The sequence below is a fragment of the Marmota flaviventris genome, chromosome 15 (assembly GCF_047511675.1).
Source record: "Marmota flaviventris isolate mMarFla1 chromosome 15, mMarFla1.hap1, whole genome shotgun sequence".
NCBI classification, from domain to species: Eukaryota; Metazoa; Chordata; class Mammalia; order Rodentia; family Sciuridae; genus Marmota; species Marmota flaviventris.
Genome location: NC_092512.1, coordinates 40,894,048 through 40,912,739, shown reverse-complemented (window position 1 = coordinate 40,912,739; position 18,692 = coordinate 40,894,048). Strand labels below are relative to the sequence as shown.

At 40.3% G+C, this 18,692-nt stretch overlaps 1 protein-coding gene and 1 non-coding gene across 2 annotated transcripts in view; both read right to left on the bottom strand.

Annotated features, from left to right (window-relative positions):
- Cfap418 (cilia and flagella associated protein 418) overlaps positions 1-17,339 on the bottom strand; it is a 29,109-nt gene extending 11,770 nt beyond the window's left edge. The window contains exons 1-4 of the mRNA XM_027948079.2: positions 17,166-17,339; positions 5,750-5,837; positions 2,755-2,819; positions 2,146-2,211 (exon numbers count right to left, since the gene is read on the bottom strand). Of these exons, the coding sequence (XP_027803880.1) occupies positions 2,146-2,211; positions 2,755-2,819; positions 5,750-5,837; positions 17,166-17,317 (371 nt within the window). The 5' untranslated portion in view covers positions 17,318-17,339. The remainder of the gene's footprint in view (positions 1-2,145; positions 2,212-2,754; positions 2,820-5,749; positions 5,838-17,165) is intronic.
- Positions 17,340-17,803: 464 nt separating this feature from the next.
- Trnas-aga (transfer RNA serine (anticodon AGA)) lies at positions 17,804-17,885 on the bottom strand. The gene has a single exon. It is a non-coding gene; the product is annotated as a tRNA-Ser (tRNA).
- Positions 17,886-18,692: the final 807 nt, after the last annotated feature.

Here is an 18,692-nt window from a genome sequence, read left to right as displayed (position 1 = left end):
CACATATAAAAGTCTTAATGCATTATTAATCTTTGGAAATAAAGTAAAATATACCATTTTAAAAATTCCTATTTAAAATCAGAAGGCATCTATAAGTAAACACTGATATGTACTTTCTGAGATAAAGTGGAAAAGTAGTAGGAGAATATAGGCTTCTTGCCCCAGAGAGAGAACACAGCAAGAAAACAGGACCGCTGGATAAGAAAGACATAACAGTTATAAACCAGCATACTTGTAGTAGTTAGCTGTCTTTTACATTGAAGGCACTGCTATTATTTATTATATTCTTTCATTTCATCTTCACAATATCTCCAGAAAGCATGATTAGTTTTTAGGGACAAGCAAACTGAGCTTTTTAGAATAGAGTCCCTTCTCAAGGCTTGGCAAGTGGCAGAGTGATGAAGGTGTTCTGTCATTGGAGCACTTCCTCTTCATGCCCCAGTGTAATCATGTGCTGCTTCTGTATTTTTTTTTTTTTGTGGTGTTGGGGAGTACATTCAGGGCTGTGCACATGCCAGCCTAGCGCTCTGCCACTGGAGCTATACCCAGGTATCATTTGCTTATTTATCTGTTCCTCTACTGACCAGTGTTTTACTTTCTTTTTTTTTTTTTTTTTTTGTAAACTAGTACAAGGCTTAGTGTGCACTTAGAAAAAAGAAAAGAAAAATGAAGTTCAGATAGAATGAGAAAACAAAAATTGGTAGTATGTGAGTTAAAGTAGGGTCTATGCAATTAGAAAGGGAACATGTAAAAATACTCAAGAGGGAGAAAAATGTAAGTGGCAAGTAGAGGATGACAAGTGTTCTAGTGGAAGTGGAATACTGACTCAGGCTTTGATGGCAGGTGAAGGAACTAAAGAGAAAAGAGGAAGCACAAGGGTACAATTTGATAAATAGGAAGTTTAGAGTTAATGTGAGACAAATGGCAACTCATATGCCTTGTGAACAGGAGAAGTGCTAAAAGTAATATTTTGGGGATGTTATCTTGAATGCTTTATGTGCATGAAATTTGAGAATTTGGAAGTGGATGGTAACTGGGAAGCTGCTGTAATTCCTAGTGACTTGACAGAAGCCTGCCTGGATTAGAGGTGGCATGGCTCTGGAAATGACTAAGATGAGTCCAGTTGAACTGACACAGGTAATTCAGGATTGATGGCAACAAGGCCATATTCTGCTCTAAGCAAGTTTGTATCCCTAATTCTTTGTTTAGCTAGTCCTAAACAAATGATGTTTCAACTGCTGTCAATTCTTATGAGAAGCACTTAAAGCAGGCACCACCCCAGTAGACTTACCCTATTTGCTGCCTGGTGTTTCTGTCTGGGGCCTCCCCAGACTCCAATTTCACTTTTGTCCTATTGTTTTTCTTTCTAGGAAGTAAGCTAATACTACCAACTCTCCAACAATGTCTTTTTAGATTCTACTTCCCTTAGTATAACAGCCCTCCAAAAATGTGGTCCACATGCAATCATACGACTCAGTCTAGAGAACTTTTTGAGTAATGCAGACTTGTAGCTTCTCAGGCTAATTGTATGGCCAAGTCATTGTGACTAATGCATTCTTTGAAGCTGTGTAGCTGTGCTGCTTCACAGACTTTACCCACTGGTTTCCAACATTGGGAAGAAGCTCCTTCTCTTGGTACCCTGTGAAACTCAAGCTAGGGGGCTGGGGATGTGGCTTGGTGTTTGAGTGATTGCCTGGCATGAATGAAGCCCTGGGTTTAATCCCTAACACTGAAAAAAAAAAATCAATCAAGCTACTATTGGAGTGATGCTGGAGTGATGCAGCCATTTCAAGTAGGGCTTAGAAAAGGGCATTAACAGGGCTGGGGATGTAATTCAATAGTACAGCACTTGCCTAAGATGCTGGGTTCAATTCTCAGCACCACAAAACCAAAACCAAAACAAACAATGACAACAAAACAAAAAACAAAATAAAAAGAAAAAGGGCATCAACACAATAAACAATCTGTACCCAGCATCCAGCTTTTAACAGCTATCTCTCAAGAATAACAAACATTTCAACAAAACATCTGGCTAATAAATCTCTCATTATAAAATGTATTCAAGACAAGATGATAAGAACTACATTTTAACAACAGGGCATCATATGTAAAAACCTAGAAAGAAAGTATATTGTTACATTCTACCTCGGTGAAGTATTTGTTCCAATTCCGAATGGAATAGTGCTTCCACCAAGGTACACTGGGCTGCAACTAGACGTGTTCAACAGATGGAGAAACATGAAATTACAACAAAAAGAAATATGAGAAGTTAATTTGGCCTCATTGACTCTATGTTCTTGTAATCAAATTGTATGTTTTCCCTAGCAAGCTAACTATTTCAAAGAAGTGGTATTTATTACAGGACCACTGCTTTATTGGACATAACCTGTACATTCTGGAACACTCAGGAGTTAAAATGAGTCACAGAAAAATGTGTTTGCCAAATAATGTAAGGGACAAAGTAAATACTAAAGAATATAACAGAACATTAATTTTGAGAAACTGTTCACACTTTTTTTTTCTAACATGGCAGAAAATTATTTACAATAGCAATAATCTCTCATTTAATTTCCTTTACACTAAGGGGTCACAGACCGTAAGAACAATAAAGATATTGCTATAGGTCTTTCTCCTGAAGGCCCAAACCAGTGCTTTGTTCTTCAGTGTCACTGTTTAAATGGTAACAAAATAGACTAGACTATGCTTATAGTGTTTGTTCACCAGAGTGTAATTCATCAAAGCATCTCAACTTACCTTTTACTGAGGCCTTGAATGGAAGCTCTGACAGATGTGTTACCTGAAGATTTAGATTTTAATTTCTGTTAACAAAACAATAAAAGGCCAAGAGTAACTTAGAGAAATGTAACATGAAAACTAATATTCTTTACTTTACAACAAGGATTTTTTTAACGACTTGACAGAAAAATTTTGGTGGCATCATTGTTAAAATAAAAACAAGGTTCAAAAGCCTTTAAAGGCAACAGGGAAGTAGAACTCCCTGAGGAATTTGGAAATTACTATGCAACTTTTAGTCTAGGAAATTGATATACTGCCATTATTAGCAAGTTAAGATTTAGAGTCACTTTATAACTCAATTAATATTGGAGTTCAATGATTTAATACGAAATGCTTTCTATTTAAAACTTCATTCTGGAAAAATTCAATTGAGGAGGAAAAAAAACCCCTCAGACTCATTTTTAATGGCTGTGAACAGTGCTCATCTGAACTAAAAATAAACTAACCAAACTCCTGTGTAACTTCAGCAATATTAATTTTGATCAGCTGGAATGGTATCAGCCAATAGATGTTCAAGGGAAATGCAGAACTACCTAGTCATAACCATACAGTAGTTCCTATATGGTCACATAACATCATATCATTAGCAAGCATTTATTACGTGTTAACTGGTATATGGTACCAAACAACATGAACCAACCACATACTAGGACCACCGCCAAGGAGAAGGAAGTGAGATGGAAAAAAGGCAATTTAAACTATGCAGAGACATGTTTTATTTTACCTAGTGGGTGAGGAAGTTTAATGGAGGCAAAAATATTTCATTGTACATTCTCTTAACTCTTTTATTTAATGTTAAACAGAATCAGAATAAATTTGGTGTGAGTCTGAAAAATAATGTGCATGAGTCTCTTTTTGTCTTGGGGAGCATGTTTCATGTATCATCATGGTATTCCAGGCTCATGACTGTGACTGAGGGGACACACTGATATTTGTTATCGGTTCCTTGCCTTTCTGGTGCGGATCTGAGAAGCGGTTTAGAAATGTAATGGGAGAGCAGAGGTTGGGGTGAGAAGCAGTACTTTCAGGGTATAATATGGCCCCTTAGGACAATGTGGGCATGTAACACTCATTTATCATACTTCTTTTCCACATCCAATAAATATTTTACATAGACCTGTTTTCATTCTTGAAGCTTGGAAAATTGAGTATAAATGTGCACATTGTGTGTGTGTGTGTGTGTGTGTGTGTGCGCGCGCGTGTGTGTGCGTGCATGCTGGGCATCAAACCCAGGGCTTTGTGTATTCAAGGCAAGTGTTCTACCACTGAGAATTCCATCAGCACTCCCAAATTAGTATATCCCAAACCAGAAAAGTATGCATTTTCTCTTTCAGAAACACCTTGAACTAAATATCTCATATACAGATATGTACCCTGTGGTAGTCAATAAATAATGAATTGCTCAGATGATTAATGAATAATACCAAAACCATGTACCTTTTTTTTTCTATTAATTAGCACTACTAATTAGCATTACTATTCGGCACTTACAATGCACCTATTCTGCATTTAGGATATAGTCTGCAGAATATTTTAATATTGCTATTGTGTTGACATGCTCAACTAGGCAATTTACTCAGGTAAATTGAAAATGTTCAATTTAGAAAAATTCAGGCCTTAAAAAGCTATTACTAGTCATTTAATTTTTAGTCTGGCTGACAAAAATACAAGTAGCCCCTATTTATATCCTTAATACCACTGTAACCTAGTGATTTTCAGTTCCCTGTCTTATTTTAATCTTCCCTACCTTTAAAAAAAAAAACACCACAGAATAATATTTGTTTTAGATACTTTTTCTTTGTGGTCTTTGTAAATTAGACATATGTTTGGTTTACTAATTTAAACAAATGTTTTTCACACATTGTACCAAAAAGGTGAAGATGAATATACCTTATGACCTAGGAACTCCTTTTCTTATTTTATATATGCTGGAGACACTCTTGTACAAGAGTAAAGAAGACATGTAAAGATATCTGATGAAGCACTGTCTGTAATAACAAACAACTGGGAATAATCTAAATGTTTATAACCAGTGAATAAATAAACTTGGCAGAGTTACACAGTGGACAGTTGTGTGCAGATAAATTTTTTTTTTATAGTTAATGTATAAGTTATAAAGGTATCTAAAAGTATGAATGAAAAGGATAGTGGTCACCACTGGGAAGGGAGACAGTTGAATAGGATTTGGAGGGGTCTTAAACTGTATCTCTGATTTTCATTTCTTAAAAAAAAAAATCTGGGGAGGCAAATACAGAAAAACATTAAGACATATCCATAATTGGGCAGCTGTTAATTCAGTATCTAGGCGGCTGTCATGTTATTTTATAGACTTTTAAAAAAAGATATATAAACATTTAATAAAATATTAACATGTAGTAATAGCAATGGCACTACATCTAAAATGCTAAGCATGTTCCCATAGGGAAAGGAACATGCTTAGCATTTGAAGGTGTTCTAAGAGATTACAAATAATCTGGTCTGTGAGTTCAGATCAAGGATGAGAAGCAGTTTAGAAACGCAAAGGAGAGCAGAGGTTGGGGTGAGAAACAGTCCATACACCTTGTACCCCAACAGCTTTTCTAATTTCTTATTCTTGTTAAGAAATGAAGAGGGAAACATAACAGTGAGAGTTTCAAATATTATAAATATTTTATTTCCTCTTCAACTCTTTTGTTGCAGTTTTTTTTTTTTTTTTAAAAAAGAGATAGGGTCTCACTGATGTTTCCCATGTCTCAAGTGCTCCTCCTGCCTCAGCCTTGTGAGTATCTACAGGCTGCACCACCACACCCAGTTCTATATATCTCTTTAAGTGGAATGGTTTCTTTAAGTAATTACATTTCTCAGAATTCAAAAGGACTATAGATAGCTACTGTGCCTTCTTTAGGTTTTCATGCTATTTTAAATGTCTTGAAATAATGAAAGAATTAATGCACATTTAAAACACTTGACTTACAAAGTTTTTTTGGTTGAAATTGGGCTCTTCAAATATTTCATTAATAAGACTGTCAAGATCATCTTCTTTTTTTAATGTTTCTGTTGATCTGAAAAGAAAAACACAAACAAAACTCCCCACCTGGAGCTTAAGATAATGTCTGTCTCAGAAGTTTTATAAAAAGTCCACTATTACAGTTGATAACAGAAGGATAAATGTGATGTTAATTATTTTTCTTGATATGGCCATAGCCTAAGTTTGCTGAGACAAAGAGAGTTTATCATACAAATTCACATATGTACTTTACTTTTACATACTTGAAATATGACATTTAAACCTATATATTATATTCAAGAGAAAACTAGGGATGCACTTTTCTAAATTACATCAAGCATTTATTTAGAGAATATAAAATATGTAGAATTTTAAGTAGGACCTGATATTATAAACAAAGGGTTCCATTGTAAATCAAATAACTGTATCTCTTTACTAAAAGAGTCAAAGGTCATGAAATCAAATGACCAAAGGGGGGAAAATTGCAATGTGTTAGATACAATATCTCAAATATCTCTTTACCTTCTCCAGGCAAAGCCATCACTGGATTATGAATACAAACTGTTCCTGCACAGAGCTTCTGTTTAACAGAGAACACTTACTAAATATTTACTAAATGCCAGGCAAGTACTGTCCTAAGGCTTTACAAGAAGATCTTTATTATCCCAACTTTTAGGTGAAAAAAAGGCACTGATATTCAGAAGCTTGCTCAATGTCATACAAATCAAGGGACGAAAGGCTTGGAATGGAATATAGGACAGTCCATATACCTAATACTTTAGCAGAATAACTTTTATTAAGAGTTTATGTTAGGAGAGGGAAGATGGCGGCGAGGGGAGTGCATTGCCCCCGTGTGCTGCTTCACTGTGTGGGAGTATGACAAGTCAGGATGGCTAAAGGCTATCTTGTTAGGAATTTCCAGCAATAGTGGGGTGCTCCGGAACCTGGAGGAAGGATTTCCATCGCACGAGGATCGGCTACGGGGACTCAAACGCGAGAGGTTTGTCGCACGGAGGGTAACACTGCTTATTCAGCAAATCGCCCCGCGGCTAGAGTCTGCGGCGCGCGCTGGGAAACGAGGAGATAGAGACGCAGGGTTACAGCGTTGCAGTTTCTGCCAGCCGTGCAAGCACCGTACTCAGGGCTGAATTCTGGGTTAGAGACGGGGGAAGGAAGCGGTCCATCTCGGTTCTCCACACCGGTCAGACCACAGAGGAGGCCAGCAGCCACCATGTTGGAAAGCTGACGTCACCATCCCTGTTTTTGACTGACAGCAGCTCATTCAGCCATAGAACAGGTAATTTCAGGCTGCCATTCGCCTGCGGCTTGCAGACAGATTGCTAGGGTTCAGTGCATGGGTGCTTCTTAGAACCTGATCTTATCGGAGCGAACACCGAGCGCGGGGCGGCCGAGTTCCGGCTCCCGGAACTGCCCTGGCCCAGGGCTGCGGAGCCTGCGGAGGCTGCTTCTTGGACCCTGCTCCTATCAGAGCATACACCAAGCACTAAGCGGCCGAATTCCGGCTCCCAGAACTGAGCCCGCGGGGACTGCTTCTTGGAGCCTACCCTTATAGGAGCTTACACCGAGCACGGAGCGGCCGAGTTCCGGCTCCCGGAACTTCCCTGGCCCGGGTCTAGGAGCCCGTGGAAACTGCTTCTCGGTCCGGGTCCTGCTGAGGGCCGGTCAGGACTCACCCGTTGCTTTGGTTGCCCGGCAAGGGGAACGAAATGCTGCCATTCGCATAGGATACCAACATGGCAGAGATCTGATGTCATCAGAAAGCAGCGGAGGAGAGAACTTCATCAATACCAGCGGCGACAGTAACAGTTGGTCTCCTGGTAGGGGGTGTGAGGCACAGACACCCGAGTCTCCTCAATTTGTCGTCGAGCCAGAGGGGAGGAGCCGGGCCGCCGCCAGCGCCCGGAGCAGGCCCAGCGGCTCGCCAGCGTGGTGACCGCGTGACCCCAATTGGAGAGGGGGTGGAGCGGAGCCGCCACCCGCACCTGCAAGGTGGGCAGACCAGCAACCCAGTGGTACATGGGCGTGGTAGGAGGGGCAGGGCAGAGCCGCCGTTCGCGCTTGCAAGGTAAACAGACCTGTGACAGCTTGGCGGGTCAGGCCCAGTGGCCTGCCAGTGTGGTACACACGTCACCCCAACTGGAGTAGGGGCAGAGCAGATCCTTCTCCCACGCCCGGATCAGGCCCTGCCGGTGTGGTGGTCACGTGACCCCAATTGGAGTGGGGGCGGAGCGGAACTGCCACCCATGCCCGCAGGGTGAGCAGACCTGTGACCAACCTGCAGATCAGGCCCAGGGGTCCGCAGGCGTGGTAGGAGGGGCAGGGCAGATCCGCCGCCCGCGCCTCCAAGGTAGGCAGACCTGCAACAGACCGGCGGATCAGGCCCAGGAGCCTGCCGGCGTGGTACACACACCACCCTAATTGGAGTAGGGGCAGAGCAGAGTCGCTGCCCGTGCCAGGAACAGGCCCAGCGTCCTGCAGGCAGGGTAGTCACGACACCCCAATTGGAGTAGGGGCAGAGCAGAGCCTCCACCCGTGCCCGAAAGGTGGGCAGATCTGCGACCGACCAGCGGGACAGGCCCAGTGGCCTGCCGGTACGACAGACACGTCACCCCATTTGGAGTAGGGGCAGAGTAGAGCCGCCGCCAGCGCCTGCAGGGTAGGCAAACCTGCAACCGACCGGCGGATCAGGCCCGGTGGCCTGCCGGCGTGGTACACTCGTCACCCCAATTGGAGTAGGGGCAGAACAGAGCCGCCGCCAGCTCCCAGAACAGGCCCAGTGACCTGCCGGCGTGGTAGCCACGACACCCCAATTGGAATAAGGAGAGAGCAGAGCCGCCGCTCGCGCCTGCAGGAAAGATACGCAAGCAGTATGAAAAGACAAGGAAAGAAAGGACCACAAGCAATGCAGGTCAACGCAACTTTAGAAGAGGTAACAGCTGCAGCAGATGGAATGTCAGATAAAGAATTCAGGATATACATGCTTCAGATGATCTGGAGTATCAAGGAAGACATTAAACAGCAAAATCAGACAATGAAAGATCACTTCGACAATGAATTACGCAAACAAATCCAGGAAGCAAAGGATCAACTATACAGGGAGATAGAGGTTATAAAAAACAAACAAACAGAAATCCTAGAAATGCAGGAAGCAATAAACCAACTTAAAAACTCAATGGAGAATACTACCAGCAGAGTAGAACACTTAGAAGACAGAACATCAGACAATGAAGACAAAGTATTTCAACTGGAAAAGAACATAGACAGCTCAGCAAGACTGTTAAGAAACCATGAGCAGAACATCCAAGAAATATGGGATAACATTAAGAGACCAAACTTAAGAGTCATTGGGATACAGGAAGGTACAGAGCTCCAAACCAAAGGAATGAGCAGTCTATTCAATGAAATAATACGAGAAAACTTCCCAGACTTGAAGAATGAGACAGAATCCCAAATCCTAGAAGCCTACAGGACGCCGAATGTGCAAAATCATAAGAGATCCACACCTAGACACATTATAATGAAGATGCCCAACATACAGAATAAGGAGAGAATTTTAAAAGCTACAAGAGAAAGGAAGCAGATTACATTTAGGGGTAAGCCAATCAGGATAACAGCTGATCTTTCAACACAGACTCTGAAAGCTAGAAGATCCTGGAATAACATATTTCAAACACTGAAAGAAAATGGGTTCCAACCAAGAATTGTGTATCCAGCGAAATTAAGCTTCAGGATGGAAGACGAAATTAAAACCTTCCACGATAAACAAAAGTTAAAAGAATTTGCAGCTAGAAAACCATCTCTTCAAAACATCCTCGCCAAAACATTACAGGAAGAGGAAATGGAAAATAACAATGAAAACCAACAGTGGGAGGTAGGACAGTAAAGGGGGGGAAAATAATCAAAGAGGAAAACAAACCATGTTTAGTAACAGAAATAAACAAATATGGCTGGAAAACAACCCATATCTCAATAATAACCCTAAATGTTAATGGCTTAAACTCACCAATTAAGAGACACAGGCTAGTAGAATGGATCACAAAACAAGACCCAACAATATGCTGCCTACAGGAGACACATTTGATAGGAAAAGACATACATAGGATGAAGGTGAAAGGTTGGGAAAAATCCTATCACTCATATGGACTTCGGAAACAAGCAGGAGTGTCCATACTCATATCAAATAAAATAGATTTCAAGCCAAAGTTAATCAAAAGGGATAAAGAGGGACACTACATACTGCTTAAGGGAACCATACACCAACAAGACATAACAATCATAAATATTTATGCCCCAAACAATGGTGCAGCTATGTTCGTCAAACAAACTCTTCTCAAGTTCAAGAGTCTAATAGACCACCATACCATAATCATGGGAGACTTCAACACACCTCTCTCGCCACTGGACAGATCTTCCAAACAAAAATTGAATAAGGAAACTATAGAACTCAATAACACAATTAATAACCTAGACCTAATTGACATATATAGAGTATACCACCCAACATCAAGCAGTTACACTTTTTTCTCAGCAGCACATGGATCCTTCTCAAAAATAGATCATATATTATGTCACAGGGCAACTCTTAGACAATATAAAGGAGTAGAGATAATACCATGCATCTTATCTGATCATAATGGAATGAAACTGAAAATCAACGATAAAAGAAGGAAGGAAAAAGCATACATCACTTGGAGAATGAACAATAGGTTACTGAATGATCAATGGGTTATAGAAGACATCAAGGAGGAAATTAAAAAATTCTTAGAGATAAATGAAAACACAGACACAACATATCGGAATCTATGGGACACACTGAAAGCAGTTCTAAGAGGAAAATTCATTGCTTGGAGTTCATTCCTTAAAAAAAGAAAAAACCAACAAATAAATGATCTCATACTTCATCTCAAAATCCTTGAAAAAGAAGAGCAAAACAACAGCAAAAGAAGTAGAAGGCAAGAAATAATTAAAATCAGAGCTGAAATTAATGAAATCGAAACAAAAGAAACAATTGAAAAAATTGACAAAACTAAAAGTTGGTTCTTTGAAAAAATAAACAAAATCGACAGACCCTTAGCCATGCTAGCGAAGAGAAGAAGAGAGAGAACTCAAATTACTAGCATACGGGATGAAAAAGGCAATATCACAACAGACACTTTAGAAATACAGAAGATAATCAAAAACTATTTTGAATCCTTATACTCCAATAAATTAGAAGATAGTGAAGGCATAGATAAATTTCTTAAGTCATATGATCTGCCCAGATTGAGTCAGGAGGATATAGAAAACCTAAACAGACCAATATCAATTGAGGAAATAGAAGAAACCATCAAAAGACTACCAACTAAGAAAAGCCCAGGACCGGATGGGTATACAGCAGAAATTTACAAAACCTTTAAAGAAGAACTAATACCAATACTTTTCAAGCTACTTCAGGAAATAGAAAAAGAGGGAGAACTTCCAAATTCATTCTATGAGGCCAACATCACCCTGATACCTAAACCAGACAAAGACACTTCAAAGAAAGAAAACTACAGACCAATATCTCTAATGAACCTAGATGCAAAAATCCTCAACAAAATTCTGGCAAATCGGATACAAAAACATATCAAAAAAATTGTACACCATGATCAAGTAGGATTCATCCCTAGGATGCAAGGCTGTTCAATATACGGAAATCAATAAATGTTATTCACCACATCAATAGACTTAAAAATAAGAACCATATGATCATCTCGATAGATGCGGAAAAAGCATTCGACAAAGTACAGCATCCCTTTATGTTCAAAACTCTAGAAAAACTAGGGATAACAGGAACATACCTCAATATTGTAAAAGCAATCTATGCTAAGCCTCAGGCTAGCATCATTCTGAATGGAGAAAAACTGAAGGCATTCCCTCTAAAATCTGGAACAAGACAGGGATGCCCTCTCTCACCACTTCTGTTCAACATAGTTCTCGAAACACTGGCCAGAGCAATTAGACAGACAAAAGAAATTAAAGGCATCAAAATAGGAAAAGAAGAACTTAAATTATCACTATTTGCAGATGATATGATTCTATACCTAGCAGACCCAAAAGGCTCTACAAAGAAACTATTAGAGCTAATAAATGAATTCAGCAAAGTGGCAGGATATAAAATCAACACGCATAAATCAAAGGCATTCCTGTATATCAGCGACAAATCCTCTGAAATGGAAATGAGGACAACCACTCCATTCAAAATATCTTCAAAAAAAATAAAATACTTGGGAATCAACCTAACAAAAGAGGTGAAAGACTTATACAATGAAAACTACAGAACCGTAAAGAGAGAAATAGAAGAAGATCTTAGAAGATGGAAAAATATACCCTGTTCATGGATAGGCAGAACTAACATCATCAAAATGGCGATATTACCAAAAGTTCTCTATAGGTTTAATGCAATGCCAATCAAAATCCCAACGGCATTTCTTGTAGAAATAGAGAAAGCAATCATGAAATTCATATGGAAAAATAAAAGACCCAGAATAGCAAAAACAATGCTAAGCAGGAAGTGTGAATCAGGCGGTATAGCGATACCAGACTTCAAACTATACTACAGAGCAATAGTAACAAAAACAGCATGGTACTGGTACCAAAACAGGCGGGTGGACCAATGGTACAGAATAGAGGACACAGAAACCAATCCACAAAACTACAACTATCTTATATTTGATAAAGGGGCTAAAAGCATGCAATGGAGGAAGGATAGCATCTTCAACAAATGGTGCTGGGAAAACTGGAAATCCATATGCAACAAAATGAAACTGAATCCCTTTCTCTCGCCATGCACAAAAGTTAATTCAAAATGGATCAAGGAGCTTGATATCAAATCAGAGACACGCCGTCTGATAGAAGAAAAAGTTGGCTACGATCTACATACTGTGGGGTCGGGCTCCAAATTCCTCAATAGGACACCCATAGCACAAAAGTTAATAACTAGAATCAACAAATGGGACTTACTCAAACTAAAAAGTTTTTTCTCAGCAAAAGAAACAATAAGAGAGGTAAATAGGGAGCCTACACCCTGGGAACAAATCTTTACTCCTCACACTTCAGATAGAGCCCTAATATCCAGAGTATACAAAGAACTCAAAAAATTAGACAATAAGAGAACAAACAACCCAATCAACAAATGGGCCAAGGACCTGAACAGACACTTCTCAGAGGAGGACATACAGTCAATCAACAAGTACATGAAAAAATGCTCAACATCTCTAGCTGTCAGAGAAATGCAAATCAAAACCACCCTAAGATACCATCTCACTCCAGTAAGATTGGCAGCCATTATGAAGTCAAACAACAACAAGTGCTGGCGAGGATGTGGGGAAAAGGGTACACTTGTACATTGCTGGTGGGACTGCAGATTGGTGCAGCCAATTTGGAAAGCAGTATGGAGATTTCTTGGAAAGCTGGGAATGGAGCCACCATTTGACCCAGCTATTCCCCTTCTTGGTCTATTCCCTAAAGACCTAAAAAGAGCATGCTACAGGGACACTGCTACATCGATGTTCATAGCAGCACAGTTCACAATAGCAAGATTGTGGAACCAACCTAGATGCCCTTCAATAGACGAATGGATAAAAAAAATGTGGCATTTATACACAATGGAGTATTACTCTGCATTAAAAAGTGACAAAATCATAGAATTTACAGGGAAATGGATGGCATTAGAGCAGATTATGCTAAGTGAAGCTAGCCAATCCCTAAAAAACAAATGCCAAATGTCTTCTTTGATATAAGGAGAGTAACTAAGATCAGAGTAGGGACGAAGAGCAGGAGAAGAAGATTAACATTTAACAGGGATGAGAGGTGGGAGGGAAAGGGAGAGAGAAGGGAAATTGCATGGTAATGGAAGGAGACCCTCAGGGTTATACAGTGGAGGGGGTAGAGAAAGAGGAGGGGAGGGGAGGGGAGAGGTGGGGAGGGGGGAGGGTGGAGGATGGGAAACGCAGCGGAGCACAACAGACACTAGTATGGCAATATGTAAATCAATGGATGTGTAACTGATGTGATTCTGCAATCTGTGTATGGGGTGAAGGTGGCAGTTCATAACTCACTTGAATCAAAGTGTGGAATATGATATGTCAAGAAATTTGTAATGTTTTGAACAACCCACAATAAAAAATTAAAAAAAAAAAAAGAGTTTATGTTAGATAGTGTAAATCAATTTCATTGGATCATAAAATGATTTGTTTTAGAACACAAGTTTTTTGGTCAATCTCTCTAATTTTAGAAACGTATTTACTGTGAAATTTCTTTTTTTTAATATTTATTTTTTAGTTGTAGTTGTCAATACCTTTATTTCATTTATTTATTTTTATGTGGTGCTGAGGATGGAACCCAGGGCCTCGCATGTGCTGGGTGAGTGCTCTACCACTAAGCCAAAACCTCAGCACTCTGAAATTTTTTAACATAAGGAATATAGCCCTTCTTTGATTCTGCTTGGATAAGATAATTTAAGCTGATTTAAGAAAATCCAGACACTGCTGCCTAATACCTAATTGTTGAGCCATATTTTCAAGAGTCAGATGAATTCATACTCTATTCAAACTGGCAGCTCACATAAGATTTGTTATTAGATCACACAATTTTGTGTGTTTATGCTTTATAACAGTAATAGTACAAAAGCCAACATTTCATTCAAAACTCTTAATTTTAGAGGACAATATACTTTGTCTTTTGCTGCTATAATAATCTTAATCAGTTACTAATAATCTTTTATTGCTTCCCTCTCTTACCTTGCTTTTTACATTCTAATCTTAAGATATAGTTTCTGCTGAAAAGGTACATTCAAAATTAAAAAAAGAAACAACCATAAACACAATCATAATTAAGTGAGAAGAATATATATGACTTAAATTTAGATATATCATGTCCTGATTAATTTGGCAATATGAATCTGGAAAAGTAACTATTTGGTTTGGTCAGTGAAATGAGGATAATATTATTCACCACATGGGGGGTGTGGAGTTTAAATGACATATAAAAGCACTTAGCACACAGACAGGACTCAATAAATGTTAGCTATTATTATTACAGCTCTTTTGTCTAAGAGGCTATGATATTATTTTCTTTTTTTAATATTTAATTAATTAATTTATTTTTTATGTGGTGCTAGGACCTCGCCTGTGCTAGGCAAGTGCTTTACTGCTGAGCCACAATCCAGCCCTGATATTATTTTCAAATGTTTTCATCTGTATCATCTGGAACTATTATTTCCACCGCAGTTTTACTTAACCCATATATCAATCTTTTTAAAAGAGAAAACTAATCACATATTTCTTTTTATCATTTTTAACACTTTCACAAATTGCATTTTTAAAAAGTCTTTTATATTAGCAGTTGTTTTTGGTATTCAGATGCAGCATGATCATTTACTGTATTATCTGCAGAGCTACCCTTTCAAGAGGTAATTTCAGTATTTTAACTCATAAAAGATACAGGCTGGGGCTGGAGTTGTGGAGCTGGAGCTGGAGCTCAGTGGTAGAGTGCTTGCTGAGCACATGTGAGGCTCTGGGTTCGATTCTCAGCACCACATAAAAATAAAGTGTTGTGTCCAGCTACAACAACAAAAAAGATACAAGTTATATTGCTGTACAATTGGTAGGCCATCTCCTGTTAATAAATGCACAACATAAATTGCTCCCTTGCCTTTAAATATTAATTTTGGCTCACAGAAAAATTTTAATATGTGACATTATATACCAAAAGTAGGGACTATATTTCGTATTAGGTTTAGGGTCTTTGTTGCTGTCTTGCATAATTTCCAACTACTTTGGCAGATAAAAAGTATTAACACAAATGACAACAGTGCTAATTCACTGTAACTTTTATAAATTTACTGAAAAAAACTAATGTGGGATGGGGCATTATAAGACATGAATGAATTTCAATAGTACAAACAGGAATGAAAGAACCTGTGCTTTCCATTATGAGCTGTCTGATCTGAAGACACCCTATCTGCCTGCATCTCCTAAGATGAACAGGGATGGAAAGCTCTTTGATAAATTCTCTCCATTCCCCAAAGGAACAAATTAAAACAGAAGAATTTGCAAAGTAACACTTTGGTGGGAAAGGGATAGTAGGTGTAGATATGTTGTGAAAGGTACGTAAGGAATTCCAGCATACAAGATAATATTTAAGTTAACGAGAGTGATATTCTCATATACATTCAGCCAAATGGGAATGGATCCATTCAAAGTAGTCATTTTAGTTGTTTCTACATTTATTTTTTTAAAATGCTGCTTGGTACTCAACTTATTTTGAGATCTTTTGTTTTTGAATTCCTTTAAAATCTTCTCAATATTTTTATCTTCTGAGAGTGAATTTTTATAAACAAATGTCATCGTAGGTAAGTCTGGTTTGGGTAGCAATGGAATGGGGTAACACTTCTGAGAAATCACACATGCAAACCAAACAACAGTTAGCAAGAATGACATTTTTGGACCGATCCAAAGTTGCTTCTGTGTAATTTCACAAGCCTTTCCCAAATATTCTAGGCAAGAGGCAATTTACAAAAGATTCTAGCCTGAGTTACTGCTGGGCCTTCCAAGTCATCACTTCGAAGGACAATACTCACATGATGCTAATCTTTGGGTGTGTGTGTGTGTTTTGGGTTCGTTGGAGGGGTGGGGAGGCAGCAAAAGAGGATGACCTATAATGTAATGACTATATGGAGGGTAAAAAGCTGGCAAATTTGAAAGGTAGTTTTTTGGGTCAAAAACCCAGAAAACTTAAGAACCGTCCCCAAATTTCCAAGGAGATGTCTGCCATCTGCTGGGTCCCTTAACTCGGTGAGCTAATTAATACAGATACTGTTCACAATAATTAATCTTTCTGTCATGAATCTCATCTAACTCTCTGAGTTAAAAAAAAAATGGGGGTAATGGCAGAATAGAACGGAACCGTTTTCTCCTTCCTTAACAAACAGACCAAGCACTGGCTGGGGTGAAGACATCAGACGCAACAACAGGTCGTTCTGTTAGGGTACCTCACAGGGTAGGGTAACCTCGGCGTCAGACGGCCAAAATTGGGCCCAGGTCAGCGCTGCCCTCTCGAGGCTAAGGAAAGGCGCGCCAGATGGGCACCTGGGCGGGCTTTAGGACTCGGCGGGCCCTGCTTCCCCGGCTCTGCCCGGGGGCGGAGACTGCGCCGAGTGGAGGGATGCCCAAATCCTTGTGGGCAGCGGGTTGAGCTAGCGCTGAACTGAGGGTGGGAAACAGAGGATCTAAGCCCTAACCCGCAGGGGGCTGGAGGGAACGGGCACTTCTGTTTGGGAGCAGCGGCGGCGGGGCGGCTTTGGGGTTTTTACCAGAACAGCCCACCCCTCCCGTCCGTTAACCTGAGTTTCTCTTTCGCCTCGGTTCGGTTTCGGTCGCCTCTGTGGGTGACGCCGTAGCCTTTGGACGGCTCGCCCATGCCCAGTCTCAGTGGGTCGGGTCTGCAAAACTTGGATTCGACTTCATCCAAGAGCTCGTCCAGGTCCTTCGCCATCTTGAATCGTCATGTCTTTCCTTTGCTGCCTTGGCCTTAGCGCCGCGTGGTTTCCAGGGGCAACGGGAGGACACGTCACGCGCACACTGTTCTTGGCTCACCCCCGCGCATGCGCGAGCCGTGCTGCTGTCGGAGACAGCCGGGAGGGAGCGGGCTGGGCAGAAGGCTTCGCGCAGGAGTTTGCGGTGGGTCCTCTAGGACGGGCTTCCTGCAGAGCTGGAAGTTAGAGCTGTCATTTCGTGTGTGACCCTGCCTCGCTTTGCTTTTCTTGCTTCTAGCCTGGCGAGTCTCGTTCCATTCCCTTCCCGGGGCCCAAGCCGTAACAAGCACACTCTTGCTCCTACCATTGTGGACTCCTCCGTTTGGGTTCTTGGTGTGTTCCGATTGTTCACGAATTACTTAAAATTAACCGTTTTGTTATCTGCGTAAGATCAGGATGACAGTTCCAAAGTAAAACAATAAACTCTGCGTAAAATTCTACTTTCCCGTAGTCGGCAGGATTCGAACCTGCGCGGGGAGACCCCAATGGATTTCTAGTCCATCGCCTTAACCACTCGGCCACGACTACTGCTGATGTTAATTTTAGCAGGGAGATTCTATGTAGACTCTGAGCATGAGCCTATGCTGCAGTAACAGGTATGTTTGGATCTGTAGAAAAACACTACTAAGCTGTTCTTTTAAGAGCATATTCGAATGTTATGGCTTTTATATTTAGCTGTTTAGAGGACTCTTAGAGCGTGTCCTATCCAATTCTTTCTAATCCATCGAAAACCTAGCCAATTCTCCAAAGTTAGAGTGAGAGAAGGAAAGCCCAGGACTGCTGTATATCCGTCTACCTGCTTGCACAGCGATGGAACCGTTTCTAGTAGGGGAGCGGAAACCGTGAACCGCCGACCCCGCTCCTGATTTCCCTGCACCACTCCGGGTTCCACCCCTCCGCCCATCTCTTTGACAAGCAGCTCCCAGCACTCTCTTCATCCACTCTGAATCAAAATGCGATTACCTAGCTATTTAAATGTCCCACAGTACCATAAAACACTACTTCGACAAAGTGTAAAGCATAATACGAAAATAAGCTACAATGTTGTCTTTAATGGTATTCTTATCCTCTCCACGGTCTAACCTGTGCTTTGTGTAGTGTTTCTAAAGTGGATCAGCACAGAGGTTTGCACACTTGGAACCTCCGGAAACAGTTCTCTATCCGATGATTTATTAGTTTCATTTGTTGTTCAAAATATCTTTATTGTCACCGAAGAGCAACATGCCATGATGCACCTAAGAATGGTGCCTGCTCACTAGAGCCCATCTTTAAAATATACTGAATTGGGAAGCAATCATTAAAATTTACATTATGAAAATTTACAATTAAATTATA